The sequence below is a fragment of the Tachypleus tridentatus genome, chromosome 4, assembly GCF_004210375.1.
Source record: "Tachypleus tridentatus isolate NWPU-2018 chromosome 4, ASM421037v1, whole genome shotgun sequence".
NCBI lineage: Eukaryota > Metazoa > Arthropoda > Merostomata > Xiphosura > Limulidae > Tachypleus > Tachypleus tridentatus.
The window spans coordinates 50245347-50261493 of NC_134828.1; the positions used below are offsets into that span (position 1 = coordinate 50245347).

Genomic DNA, 16147 nt, shown 5'->3' on the forward strand with positions numbered 1-16147 from the left:
AACACTTTCCTGTTCTTTTCTAGAGGAACTTGGAGTTTCTCAGGGCAGTGTTTTGATTGTCACACTTTTCAGTATAATGCCATCACTGAACAACTCCCTCTAACTGTTGTAAACGGGCTCTCTATTGATAACTTTCACATATCCTGTCAGTCGTCGAACATGAGGTATTTTGAGCAGCAGCTACAGACTGCCATCAGTCATATACTGAAGTGGACTGGCATTAACTTCTTTTTCTCTAAAACTGTTTGGATGCACTTTTTCTGCCAACAGGATATTCACCCTGATCCTGAACTCAGTATCAGTGAAGTTGTGCTGCCTGTGGTACCTGAGACAAAGTTCTTGGGGTTTATCTTTGAATGTAAGCTGACCTTCATATCACTCATGAAACAGCTACAGGTCAAATGTATAAGATCACTGAAGATCCTCCATGTCCTTTCTTCCACAACTTGAAGAGGGGACTGATGTTCTATGCTAAAGATATATTGTGCTTTTCTTCGATCGAAACTCGACTATGGATCACTGGTTTATGGCTTTGCCAGAACCTTGGCTTTAAAGATGCTGGACCCCATACATCATAAAAGACTTTGGCTCTGCACTGGGGCTTTCTGCACTTCCACATTTCAGAGCTGATACACAGTTTCATGAACCTTCTTTGCACCTCCTCTGTTTGCAACTGTCTTTACTGTATGCTTCAAAATTTCATTCCTTACCAAAGCATTTCACTTGGTATTGTGTTTTCCTTCCTCTGTGGGCCATACTTTTTCAGAACAGATGATCTGCCATTGCTCCTTTTGGCTTTCATATCCAGGCACAGTTGGATGAATTGGGTTTGTCGCTGGATAACACTGCTGTATCCACTGAGTCAGCCCATCCTACCTTGGCTTCTTGCATTCCCCAAATGTGACCTGTCTTGAAGTCGTCTGTGAAAAGCAGATACTCCTGATTGGAAATACTGTGTTTTTTGCTGAACATCTTTCGAACCATCCTTCCATTTCTGTTTATTACAAATGGTTCTAAATCAGGTGACTGTGAGGGCTCTGCCATGGTTTGTTGTGGTTTGGTGGTTGTATGCAAAATCCCTTCTACAGCTTTTGTATTCACTGCTGAACTGTACATCATTTCTCTTGGCCTGAATCACATAGAAGCCAAGCAGTACTCAAACTGCACTATTTATACCTTCTCGCTTAGTTCTCTACTGGCTTTGGAATTGCTTGAAGTTAGTTCTCACCCTGTTCTCACCAATATTAAAAACCGACTGACCCATTTCTCCTTAACATCCAGTTTTTCTTTATACCTGGTCATGTTGGTATTCATGGGAATGAGCTCGCCGACACTGCAGCTAAATCTATCTGATCTGGCACTGCCACTGCTGTACCTATTCCATACATGAACTATGGTCTTGTATTGAAGGCTTGTCTCCATGCCGGTTGGCAGTCGACTTGGAGTGAGCAATGTGAAAACAAGCTTTCCCAAATAAAACCCTGTATTGGGCTTTGGCCGTCTTGGTTCCATAATGATTGGAAAGAGGAATTTGTTTTAACTGGACTACTCATTGGTCACAGTTTTTTAACTCATCATTTTTTTTTATCCGGGACTGATGCACCAGTGTGTTGTGTGTGTAACACAGGTCACAATAAGCCACATTTTACTTTCTTGGTAGCATTATGACTCTCAACAATGGCACCATTATAAACATGTTCTGTCCCAAGGTTTGTCCATAATGTTAGTCAGTGTTATTGATGATGGTGACACTGTTCACCTTGGAAATGTTTTTAGTTTCTTGAAGGCCATTAATCTTTTTAATGCTATTTAAGTTTAATTTATACATTAGACCTTTTTTAATGTGATTCCCTTTTAAGAATCACAGTCCATCTGGTTTGATTTGAAATTAGAAAATGGCTGTAACATCAAATACTTGAAACGAGGACTACAAAGGCCAACTTCAGTTGACTAAAACTACTTTTTGAATTATCCATTTGATCTACTAGTTAGTCATCCTGGTGACTTGTTATTAAAATTTTGCTACAAGGCTTTTAAAACTTTTAATTACTTTTTGAAAATGGCCATAGTGTTAAATAACTAGAACTAGGACTGGAAAGGCCTACTTCGGATGACTGATAGTGGTTTTTGTATTTACCTGATAGTCTTCCTGGTGAGTTTATGATAATTACAATTATGCTACAGAAACTTCTTTACAACTTCTATTACTGTAGTTTTTCTCTTCACCTTGAAGACTAGATGTAAACATTGGTTTTATGGTATTTATGTTTTAAACTTTGTTTTACCTTAATTTCCTTTTATGAATTTTACTAAATTTCCTTTAATTTTAACTTTTTACCAGATGTTTGGTGCAGATAGCCTAGCTGCTTTGTGTCATAAAACACCAAACCAACCAATCTAATGTGCTTCTTTCATTATCATTCTCTGGCTTGCTTTCAGTAATAGACATTCTTCAATACAGGTTTTTTAAATGTTGCTGTTTTTCTTATGAACAATTCATTGACTTGTGATTGGTGGACAATAAATATTAATGGTTGTGTGACTGTTATATCAATTGTTCTGTCTCTCTCCATGACCTTTTATCATATTTATTTTGTTGATCATAGAAGCAAATCTGTTAACTCTTTCTATGTGGGGTCAATGGATTGCACCACTCTTTTAAACACGAAGTAACCCTGAGTATACAAAAACTACAATTTCTAATACATTTTGTGTATCTTCAGAAAATTTAATAGACTTTCACTAAACATTACAAGTCTTATATACACAAAATATTAGGTTTGTCAATAAAGTATTTTAACTAAAAAATATATTCATAACCATATATATAGTCAGAGTGTTGATTGCTCTAGTTATTTTCGTGTTAAGGTTAAAATACATTTTTTAATCTGAACATTTTCATATTTTTTTGTAATCTCTAAAGCCTTCTGAATGAATATTAAATGTTTTTTTTTTCAGTGACATCACAAATATCTAATTTAAACCAGTTATGCATTCAAAATAACCTAAAACCAAGCTAAAACAAAAATAAATTAAACAAAATATGCTGCACTAATTGAAAAGATCCCCGGGTACAAACTATAATGTAGGATTATGAAAGTTACCCTAGGTTTTGGAGGTGAGTGTGGAAGTGATGTCACGCATATATAATTTGAACCAGTTTCGCATTCAAAATAGTACAACCAACCTAAAAACAAGCCAAAACAAAGCTAAATTAAACAAAATATGCTGCACTAATTCAAAAGATCCCAGAGTACAAACTATAATGCAGGATTATGAAAGTTACCGTAGGTTTTGGAGGCGAGTGTGGAAGTAGGATTAACATTGTGGTGGGGATACACTGTCTATGTGTTTTAATCTTCATTTGCCAGTCTCACATAAAACTTAAATTACTTAATATTTTACTTGATAAAATTAAAAATGTAAGTGTTAATAATGAAAAAAACATACATTTTGGATAATAAAAAATAACCTATTTTAAAATACCAAAAAAAATTGTGAACAATAATTATATATTTTTCAATAAACAAGTAACAGGAGTTCCAATGGGAGCTAACTATTCTACTTGTGTTGCAAATTTATATATTTACTATTATACAAACAGATTTATTGAAAACTGCACAACCCCCAGATATTTGTACCTTAGCTTACAAACATATAGATGATTTAATTAGTATAAATAATCCAGAAATGAATAATGTTATCAACACTATTTATCCAGCAGAAATAGTAATTGAAAAGAAACTTCAATATTTAATACAGAGCACATTATTTTGATTTAGAAATTAATTGATAAAGGATATCAATGTAAATATTTTAATAAAGGAAAAGATTTTAACTTTCCAGTTTATGATTTACCTTCTTTTAATAGTAATATGCCATAGCCTTCTGTTATAAGCATTATAACTTTGCAGTTATTGAGATATTGTAAAATTTGTAATAAATTACAATATTTTAACAGTAGTGTTGAAATACTGATGCAAAAATTAATAGTTAATGGAGTTTATAAAGAAACTAAGTAAAAGCACTACTATATCTTGCTGCATATAAAGGCTTGCTTAGACCATCATAGTCTCAGTAGACTTAATAAATGGAAGGTGGTTGGGTGCTCTACTAGTTTATTTAGATAACTAAATAGGACTCTTCATACTAGTATAATTCATTTACTGGGCTACCAGTTAGTGCCTTTCTACCATAATTGGGACTGGAATGTTAACTTCAAAAGGTAGGTTTTTAACCAAATGGTAGTAGCTTATTTTTATTTTTCAATTAATTTTTTCTTCTTTACTACTTGGAGAGCAGTCACCTTCCCAGAACTGTCTGCAGGCAGTGAAGGGTGATATAGATGTGGGATGTTGTGAGCTTGAACACCCACATCTCACTTTCCTAATCTCTATTTTTGTATATGTTGCTACTCCTTTATTTCTTTATGTGAGACTGGTGAAATGAGGTTAACAATGATAGATGGTGTATCCACGCTGCAATGTGGGTCCTATGTCTGCAGTCACCTCCAAAACCGAGGGTACATTTTATATCCTACATTATATATATACGTGTGTGTGTGTGTAAATAAAGGAAGGAGGGTTAACTGTCCTGAACAATTGACAGCAACAAAAAAGATTGGGTTAGGACTTTATTGCTTTTTTTATTTTTATTTTTTATTTATTATTATAAAAATAACTAAAATGTAAAATTGAGATCTTTTTAGGTTAGTTAAGATTAGATTAGTTAAATTATATAATAATATAATAAAAATGTTTCATGAGGTGGACACACAAGTAGCATGTAGATTATGTAATTTGATAATGTAATGTGAGTTGTATATTCCCTGAATGATTTACAACTTGTGATGGTATGGATAGTAGTTAGACATAGCTTAAAGGACAATAAAATATTAAAATTTAATGTTAAATAGATACATATACTGTTACAAGCTTAAAGCTACTTAGGATAAACAAATTTAGTTTCATGTTTTAACTTGAAAAGAGTAATTCCAATACGGTAATTCCTTGGACTTGCAAGATTAGTTATTCACTATCAGTGTTAACCTTTATATGCATTTTTTTACACATGCCACAAGCCTTCCGTTCCCTGCTATTAGAATTGAATGATTCCAGTATGTTTCTCATTTAAATTCTCGTGCGTCACTTTTCCACATGATTCCCTCTGTGTGCTTCACCAAACTATCACTTCTCATTTGGCACTGCTCAGACTTGTTTATTTGATGTTTATCTTTAGTATGCTTATAAAGTGTTCTTTATTTATTTCACTTTTAGTTTCTGTTAACTGTTTCTTCACTTTAATTCCAGTTTATTACTGCTGCATTGTTATTCTTTCAATTATTGGCTGACTCTTCATTACGAATTCCAAAGTTTGTGTCACCATTTTTGAGGTCACACCTGCAACTAGCACTACATCTCAGACCTGCAAGAGACCTGGCAGGGGATTTATCCACGTTTATGTGATGGGAGATTAAATGCTACATGGGTCAGCCTCTTTCTTCAGATCTTGCCTCATTTCTTCCTGAACAAGCCGAGCCTAGTCAGGTAGACAAGGACATAAATCACCTATTTACAACTCTTAATTTTACCATGCCTTCCCTTGCTCTACCTGAGTAGTGAGTTACATATAATATGGTCTTTTTTTGTTTCTCAGGTATGTGATGTTTTATGTATTTCCCCTATTCCCTTCCTTACTACATGGCCAACCTTCACTTCACTATTTAGTTTTACCTTCTCCCTGGATATTTGGGTTCATACTGACCAATTTATCATACATTTAAGTTGTTTTTCCAATTCTGCCCCTGTCCAACCCTTAACTGTTCCTTCTTCTCAGAGTGCCTTGTCTCATCATTTTCTTTGTGATGAAACTTGTCATGTTTTCAGTAGTATTATTGACAACCCAGTGGGAGCTCAGGTTGCTGATTTTATCCGTCACTGTCATCCTGTTATCAAGGATTAATAGGTTCTTCAAATTTTAACAGAAAGATTTATGATCCCTTTTTCCTTTTCCTTATCTTCCATTTCTCCTATACCCCATTCCTTCCATTTGCCTTGGGATCCCATGACCTCCCAGCATCTGTTGGAGACAGTTCAGGAAATATTTCAGCAGGCCATTGAAGTTGTGCTACATCAATCACCAGATTTTTTATTCCTGACTCTGTTGTTCCCAAGAAATCTGGGGACTGGAAACCTGCCATCAATTCGTCCTGCTTTACTCACTTTTTTCAACTGTTCCATTTTGCCATGGAGCCCTTTCTTATCCTACAGTGGGCATATTCCTTAGGCTTATGGAATACAAAGATGGACATCTCTGGTAACTTATCTCCACATCTGTATATCACCATGGTTTTGTCCATATCTTCAGTCCATCTGTCATGGGGTGGTTTATCAGTTTTGTGCCTACCATTTCTATCTACCATTATGTTTTCTATCAGGTGATCAGAGCTTTTGCTACCATTTTCATTCTCTGGGTTTGTGATTCCACTATTATATGAACAATTGCCTTCTTCTGGCTCAATCCAAACAAGAGTTGGCCCGTCATACTCATCACTCTTAGTAGCTTCTTGGGTGGGCTGGTTAATAACACTAGAGAAGTTCTTCCTCAAATCTACCCAATATATTGTCTACTTGTGTGTCTTTTTCATCATGCATCTAGTCAGGTCCAGCTGTCTCTTCTACAGCTTTGTTGTGTGGAACTGTTAGTTTGCCAAAACTTTTCAGCTCTCTAATATTTTGTTTAAAAAGTTCTATCACTTTTGTGGATGTAGTCTTCTATAATATAGCTGATCCCCTGCAGTTGTACTCATATGTGATCCTTTCACTGGGCTCTTCATAATCAGTAGAATCTTGCTTGGGATCACTTGTCAGCTCCTGTTACTATTCCTCCTACCTTGATGGACAGTCTGCATTGATGATTCAATAAGACCCATGTGTTGACAAGCTTCCTGCTTTCTCATCTGGATCTACATCTTTTCACAGAAGCATCCTGTCAGGGCTGGGGTACATGGGTCATTCACCAGAATGCTTTGAATTGTTAGTTTGTAGATGAAAGGACTTTGCCTATCAACACTGAAGCACATGGTCTATTGGGCTTTGAATCAAGTGCTTCTTTTTGCCAGACATTGTCTAGTGATGATTCGTTTTAACAGTTCTGTGACTGTAACACATAACAGTCCCCAAGGGGCACTCAGTCAAGATCTCTCTGTTTTTGAACCTTGAATCTATGATACTGTACCCACACATATCACATTCATCTTATTGAATGTCACATTGTGAGTGCTTTCAGTCTTGTAGTAGATTGTTTTCCTGCCCAAACCAACTATATCCAACTGAGTGACCTTTAGATCTTCTCTTTTTCAGTTGCTTTGAAATTGATAGGGTTTGCCCCATTTCATTGCATTTGCCACCTACCTCAATCACAAGTTACCCCTCTTTTGGTTGCCAGTACTCTTTTGGTCCTCTTTATTCTTCAACTTGAAATCTGAATTATACAACCATGTTGACTTGTGCTTTATCTTCCATGGCATCATAAAGCTCACTGTTGAAATAGTATGTTCCTCAAGAATAACCTCACAGTAACGATAGATCATGGGGTGGTTTATCAGTTTTGTGCCTACCCTTTCTATTCACTACTGCTTCTCAAGCACGACATACACACTCCAGAATTATGTAACTCACAGGATCGCCTCATTATGCCCTGTATCCAACTGTGCGAGATCAATTTGTTATTTCAACTACAGAGTATATAAATATTGTCCATAAATTGTGTGTTTATCTGCTCTGGAATATATGCTGTCAATTACCTTTGATATTTAAGACTACTTTTTAATGCAGTGATGGTGCAAGTATATTAAATAATGCAGCTGAAAACACAGAATAATATTTTGTGCAAAGTAAACAATGTCATATAACTATTATAGTTTAACTGGCTTTCTGACTAAGGTATATGAGATTTAAAATAATGGATCAAGCAGCTACAGGATAAACATGTAAAACTGATGGTACTCTGTACTGAAAGAGACATAACATTGTATGTTATTTGATAGATTTAACCTATCTATTTATTATTAAAGGGAAAAACATCATGTAAAATTCTTGGCAATTTGTATAAGAAAGAATGTGACAGGTGGGCATGCCATATGGGTCTGACTTTGTAATTTATATCTATCTGAACAAAGAAGATTGAAGACTATAAAACTTTGCCTTAGTAATATCTGTACTGTATTCAGTACCTTATGTTAAACTCGTTACTTTATGATGATAAATATTTTGGAAAATGGGCAAGGCATAGAGAACAAATGTCACAATTTTTGTGTAAGAAACTCAGGATTTATTTAAGAAATTCCTTTTAAGATTAAGAAGTTAAAACTTTTGCAATATTTAGTATTTTATTTATTGTTTGCATTTTACTGCCGAGTTTAGTCATATACATTAATAATAAAGTAGTTTAATTAAATCAGGAATGCAACTCTGTGAAAGGTCATGACATACACACTTTGACCTACCTGTAGGAAAGGGATTAAGGACTGACTTGCTTTGCCAGCACAGTGACTATATATATCTAGTTAGGTAGATCAGATGCAATTCTGTATATCTTCCTTGAATGCAGAGCCTATATTTGTGGTTTATTTTGTTGTTGTGGATACTTACTCAGTATTTTTTATTTTGCCTGTTTTTTACCTAAATATTATTTACACGTTTCTTGTGTTTATCAAACTTGAGCCATGTTCAACACTGAAGATTAACTTTCTGATCATGTTGGAATAGAACTATTCTTGTAGCTAATGAATCTTTTCAGCTTTTAATGACTTTCAAATAGTGGGGTTTTCCTGTGATGATAATGTAGTCAGTCAGAGCTGGAATTTTCATTCCTATTGTTTTGACACAGATGTTCCATTGAGGAATGTTTAGATTGTGCTCTTAATTTACCAGGAGTATTTGGGGAAATTTTTTTTGGGGGGGTTTCAGTTTTTTAGCCCTCTTGGTTAGGAAGAGATGGAAATTTGTAAAGCTACATTCATTTTCATAGAGTACTTGTTCTTTTTAAAGTTCCAATGGTAGGACTAGGAATGTTGGTTTTATCCTTTCACTTCATGTTTTTGCAAGTGAGACTTTCATTATTCCTTTCTTAACCTGCTAGAACCTTCTCATTTTCTACCTCATCCTAGTAAAATGGTTATCATCATTCTTGTTTTTGGGACCCACAAGCATGCTCCATACCTTGGATGGTCTGAGAATCTGTTTGTTATGACTTCTGAATGTGACTCTCTTGCAGTTACTATGTAAGTAGTGCTGAGGAATAGAAGAGTAAGAGTGAATCTTGCTTTTTATCTTTTTGTGGACCTCAACTTGATACTGTTGAAAAAAGTTAAATAATGATGTGGAAGTTTAAAATTCTTAGACTTTCATTTAGTTAGTAGTAATATTAGTGTTTATCACCTTAAACAGAAAATTGAAAGAAAAAAAAGATCAGAATATTTGTTTAGCAGTAGTTGATAAACCTTTATCAACTGTTTCAACTTCTTCAAGTGTCTTTTGGATATGTTGTAAAAGTTAAAATAAATATGTAACGTGTATAGTTTGGATAAAGCAACTGAAAATAGTTAGCACCTTGTAGTGGTAAAGAGATTTTATATATATGTATGAACTTAATGTATAATTTCTTAATTTATATTTTGAATGCATGTTTGTAAAAATGGTTTACATAAATGAACGCTTAGTCCTCGTGATGAACAAATTATTGTTTTTGATTTAAATGTTATTTTTATTGCCAGTTTAGATCATGGAAACTTAGTTACATCTGAAATGTATTAAGTTAATGTAAGTTGATATAGTTTTATGATTTAAATATATACAGTGAAAAGCGAACACGAGTCATTGATGATGAATGTGATTACTTTACTGTTGAATCCAACAAGTGGCTTACAAAAGAAGAACGAGCCAAAATGTTACAAAAACAGAAAGAACTATATGCAAAGCGACATGGTTCACGAACGAATAAGAAAATTACTCTGGATTTTGCTGGTCGCAGAGTTCTAGAAGAGAGTGATAAATTTGATTTCCAAAATGAAATTGGAGATGAATTTTTTCAAGCTGCAAATTTTAATTCCAGAACATGTGAAGAAGATAGGATAAATGATTCAATGGATAATCTAAATATTGATCCTCATATTTCTATTTCTCCTCCTATTGTAAGTATTATAATTTTGAATATGTTTGATAGATATTACGATTTATTGATTGTTTGTTTGAATACTTAAGGTTATCTTGTTTTTGTTGTTTTTTTTTTTTTACATAGTATTGAGAGTCCCTATGAAAATGCAGTTTGTTATTTCAACTACAAAATACATAAATATTTTCCATAAATTGTGTGCTACGTATCTTTTTTTTTTTTGTAAATAAATCATGCTAGCAATGTATTATGTGATTAGGTTTTGATATTAGATTACAGTAAACATTTTATTATTATTAAAATCAAACATTTGATTCTGGAAATAAAGCAGCTTTTATTAATTCTTTCACAATGACTGATTCAAAGTGTGCAAGTTTTTGACCTTTTACAGTGTTTTTTCAGTTAATCCACTTCATTATTAATACATGTCAACATAGCCTAGAAATGAAATTTATAATTCAAATTTTTATATTATCTGAGGTTTAAGTAGTTAATTTCATGAAGCTTTAGAATATTATCAGTCTTCATCTTCTCTGCCATGTGGCATGTGTTAGCTCCAATTTCTTAACATCAGAATCTTCTGGGTTTGGTAGTAGGATTATATAGTTTCCAATGACTTAAGAAACATGAACAAAAAACTACAAGTAATGATGTAAAAATTGAACCTCTTGTCTTAATTTGCCAAATCTATCAGAGAAACCTCAATTATTTCTCTTTCTTTGAGTTTCAAGATTGTTGCTAATTAACTTTACGAAGCTAATGGATGTGTTTATAAGCAATAGAAAGAGAAGATTTTTTATTCTTAAGGCTTATTACAGTCATTAGATTGTGGCACTCATTCAGTAGTAGTCTGCTATAGTATTTTGGTCTGCAAAGTTTGTAATTCTACTATGAATATCTAATAAAATTTTGTGAACTTAAAAACTGGTACATTTTGTTTTGGTGACTTTTTTAAGAGAGAGAGAAAGTGAAAGTGTTTAAGTTGCAAATTTAAAAGTTACATTAATTTTTTATTAAACAAACAAATTTGTGATATTCAGTGAGAATTATGGAAGATGATATTATTCAAGTGGAAACTGCTTTGAGCATCACTGAGTACTGCTTATTCTTGTTTTCTTGTGTACTTTATTATTATTATTATATATTTTTAACTAGCATAACTGAAATGTAAAAAGTGTAAACTTCTCAAAGTACACTGGTTCCAGTGTCTACATAAGGACACTGAAATTATATGATACTTTAGCTCAAGTGAGACAGCATATGAGCTCCCATTGTGATTTACTGTTTTTTATATGACTAAGATAGTCATAACTACAAAGGACAGCAATAAAAACAAAAAATGAAAGATGAAAATGTTAGTGGTTGAAACTGTAACATAAAACTATTTTTTATATGGTCTGTGTGACATGTATATCTTCTTTATCAGCCAAGTTTTTGCTAGAATACGAAGATACAATAAAACATGTCAAATAGACAACACCAAGTTAGTGTAAGTTGCCAGTTATCAACATCACTTACAAAGCTAGTACTTTAACTCCAGCTATTTGCTGTATGCTCCTGCTGTATGTAGTGGTAATAAATACTGAATAAGTATTCATGATTTTAGATTTATTCATGTTTCTTAGTTTAAGAAACAGTTAAAGAATCCTCTCCATCGTCTGACAAGGAAAATATGGTAATTGTCCTCTGTTAACTTTCTGAAATAAAGTTATAGAAATCCATGTAAAGACAGCAAACTTGAGTTTCAATGAACAGTAGTGATTAAGTAATTGTATGTTAGAAAATGCACAAGTTGTAGTTTCCAACTAGCATGTATGTTAGGAAATACTGGATTTTTTATTTCAAAAAGTAAAGGACTTAGAAAATTTTGCAGTATGACAAAATTAAGGTATTTGAATTAAGTTTCTTTAAAGCTACTCGTTGAGTGTTTTGCAAAATTCCTGTACAACCCAACACTACAATAAGTACCATTTGCAATAACTATATATTGCAGTCACAATAGGGATTTGTAGCAGTAGATCTATAACCTTGTTTGCTTACCTTTTTTGTAATTCCTATTTGCAAGTTTTATGTTTTCAGTTTTCAATTATTTTGTGTGCTAGCTTTTTAATGCACAGCAATTGGAAAATATATGCCTAGAGTAAGACACAGCCTCCACTGAGCTTATATAAAATGGTACCATTAGAAAAGCAGCTTTTTCAAGTAAAACAAATATATCAAAAACATTGCTTTAAATATTACTTTGTGTCTTTTAAAGTGATTACTGATTCAGGTGGCTTTGTGCCTCATGTTTTGTGTAAATGCGTGGTTAATGTGCTCTGAGTACAAAAGCAGCTGCTCAGAACAACATTGCTTCTCTTATGTTTTTATAACCACAGAAATCAATTTTTAATGAAAATAATAAACTTTTAAACAGTGCATCATATCGTATATCTGTCTTGGTTCTGGCGGAAAATACCCAGCTGATTTTGCTATAGGCTTGTGAAACAATAATGTTAATAATATTAGGAACAAATGAGCCATTTGGATTTTGGCTGCAATTATGAAATCTTTTATTTTACTTATTATCAATGTTTGGGTAGTCTTAGCTATTGAAAAGGAAGGTTTTTAATGTTTTAAGAATAAGTCTGCTTTTTAAGATAGTTTTTTTTTCCTGAATATTCCTGTGTAATCTCTATTACGAACTGCTATCATGGTTCATGATAACCTGTTCAGATATTTAAAATTTTCAAGATGAGAATATCCATTTTACTTAATTGAATTGTAAAATAAAATATGTCAGTTTTTATGACCAGGACTATCCAAAACAAGGCCTGTAACAAGTCATATCTAAGCTAGTAAGTAAAGTGTTGGTGTCTTATAAATGGAATTCACAAACAAAAAGGTCAGTAGTGAAAGCGGTTCATGTGTCCTGGACAACAGCACAAAACATAATTAAGAAATATCTCCATCTGAAAAAGTAAAACAAGCTGCTTCCATTCTGTTCTGTATACAGCACTTAAGGATTTCTTTGTGATCAGATTACTGAAACTAGTACCATCATTCTCATACTTTGAATTGATTATAGAAAATAATGAGAGAGAAGTAGTATACTTTGGAAATGACAGATGTAAGGTTAAACCTTTTGCAGTAGAAACTATAATGTAGGGCTGTTGTCAAGATGCATAGTCATGAAGTAGAGGATGAGCAGATGTGGTAATATGAACTGTAATGGTATGATGAGGCTCCAAAGATGTTTTAATATGATGTACTCAGTCTCTGTAGCCTTTCTGTACATTTACTCGATTTCTATCTGTTGTTTGGTTACACTCGTTTTACAATTCTAGGCTGTGCAGACATCAAATGAAATTCAAACATAACTGCTGCTTAATGTGTATTATGTATATGTGTGCACTGGAAATTAAGCTTTACATTAATGATACACTTCATTACTTTATGTTTATAAGATATTTTTAAGAACAATTACATCTGATTAGGATTTTAAAACATTATTATAACCTTGAGTATTGAAGCACATAATGCTTATAATATAGCAAACAATGATATATAAATATAATGTGGCAATTTATTTTGGGGAAAATTGTATACATTTCAACAGGTCTAAAATTAAGAACTTGTATTGCATCTTACTTTTTTCTGTTGTAAATTTAATAAAATTTTCATTCTATTCTTTTAAGTATGAAGATTCAGGTAGTCATGGTTTCCATGTTAAAAAAAACAGCATGACACAACAAACTGACTTTAACAGACTAAGAAAAAACTTTCGGATCCAAGATCGAGAGCTTCAGGAGATATCTGATGATGGAAAGTGCTTAAGCATGCACCAACCTTGGGCTTCCTTGTTAATCATGGAAATCAAAAAGTTTGTATTTATTTAATGCTGCTGATGGCACCTGTTATTAGCTGTAATTATGTGTTCTTAGTAGTTGCACATGTCATATTATAGCTTATGCATAACAAACTTACTTATTTTTTGTGCAATAAAAAAAAACTATAAATTATATACCCTTTTGAAAATCAATTTAACTTCCAAAGATTGATTTATTTTTTGATAAAAATATTTGTTTGGAATGTTTATCATCACAGATTTAAAAAATAGAATAATAATGAAAAGTTTTTGCAATTTCTTTTAACCATTAAATCAAATTGTTTATACATATGCTCAAAGAATGTAAAGTTTAAACATTATTTTTTTCACTAGCATGTACCAGAATTTGGAAATCAAACATAATTGGTGTTATACTTTTACTTATGCTTTCAGGATATAAAGCAGTATTTTTACAATAGTCAGTTGTTTACAAAATAATTCTACAGACTTGCCCAGGCTCATGTCGTAGAAATTTTTACCTGGCTCTTCAGCTGTGGGGCTTTGGTCTCCTTGTTTTCGAGACATCAGGCAGTCTTTATCCCATATCTTTGGATGCTGTGGTGTTTCTACTTCCCCTGTTCTTCTCATGCTTCTTTTCAGATACATTACCCTCACTGGCATACTACCCTTTATGATAGGACCAGTCACTCCCTTATTTTATCTCCATTTGCATTAATCATGTTCTATGTTTGGTATTGACATTTCACATATCGTTCTCCAACTACGTGCTTTTCCTTTGTCTGGTTTGTTTCTCTTCCTGCAAACCTCAGCACTTTGAGAGGACTGTTGTTCCTTTTTTTCTGTTTCCCTCTATTTTCTTTTCCATCTTTGCTCTTCACTGGACCTGGATAAGTATGTGTGTCTAGTCAGGGCTCTTTGTTCTTCTAAAGTCCCCTTTGCTACCTTCTGGGATACATGATCTTTATCCCCTGGTGATCATCAAAGCTTTTATATTTTTATCTACTACCTTTACTTATTCCAGTTATACTTCTATCTGATGCTACACTTGTTTCTCTTGCTTCTTGTGTTTATCATTCATTGGAGGAGATTATGCATTCTGTCACATGAACCATTTCTTGTACATTTATCTCCCATTGTCTGCATCATATCTTGGTTTCCTTCTTGACTACCACCTGTAGCCATTTTTTGGACTTTGGTGTGACTCTAACTGGTGAAGTTTATTCATGCTTTTCTTTTTTCTTCTTTGAGGAACTTTTATCTCGCTGTTTATTACATGGATCCCACTTATTGTGGAGTGGTGAATGACCAGTTAATTTTTTTAAGCCTAAATCTGCACTGTATGCCATATTGACTCACCCTTTCTCTTCCACGGTTTTTCGTGCTTACCATTGAGATGGGGTGTTCCACAATATCACTTAATGGTTAATTACTTCATGATAATTTGCTTCATAAACTTACTTGTTCCAGTCTGGTACCATCCATGAACTGAATGGGTAAAGTAAAAGGGGATTGTTGCCCATTCTTGCTATGCCTTCAAGAGAAGAACTGGGTATAGTCTGATTTTCAAAATAAGGTTTCGCAGTTATCCATTGCATTGTCTTCAGCAATTATGTTCCTTTGGACTCTCCACTGCATTGTTACCCTCCTTCCTCGAAAGACATATTACAGTAGTTCCAACAAGGAGAGAAGTGCAAGGCTTTAGCATGCATAAAGAAAAAGTACTTACATAGAGGGCAACATTGAATAAGAGTAGCTAATATTGTGAGAAATGTAAATACCTATGGAAGTACATTTTCAGAATAGAAAAAATATAACCCCTTTGTGTTAAGATATTTCTAGTAGACATTTGAGTTATAATATTTTTTTAATTTCATAATTTAACTGCAGTAATCCTATGAATAATATTTTGTGATTTGAAACTATTTTTATATAAATAGTTGCTTAAAAACTTTATTTGCTTAAAAACAAACATATTACAGCAGTTTTGTAAAAAGAAAACATAATTTACCTTGATTAATACATTCTTATAATTTGTTAAATTTTAACTTTAAAAATTATAATATGAATCTTCAAACAGTAGAAAAATAGTTTTGTATAATAAATATTTAAATCCAGTACAAATAATTCTAGATTGTATGCATTCAC

The 16147-nt window shown here is 33.0% G+C and overlaps 1 protein-coding gene across 3 annotated transcripts in view; it reads left to right on the forward strand.

The window, feature by feature from the left end:
• Positions 1 to 16147, forward strand: part of LOC143249105 (activating signal cointegrator 1) — a 50711-nt gene that overhangs the window by 15341 nt on the left and 19223 nt on the right. For all 3 annotated transcript variants that reach the window (XR_013027551.1, XR_013027550.1, XM_076498428.1), the window contains exons 6-7: positions 9859 to 10192; positions 13851 to 14035. Coding sequence is in view for 1 of the 3 variants with exons in the window: in XM_076498428.1 (XP_076354543.1) it covers positions 9859 to 10192; positions 13851 to 14035 (519 nt within the window). In the remaining 2 variants the exon portion in view is untranslated. The remainder of the gene's footprint in view (positions 1 to 9858; positions 10193 to 13850; positions 14036 to 16147) is intronic.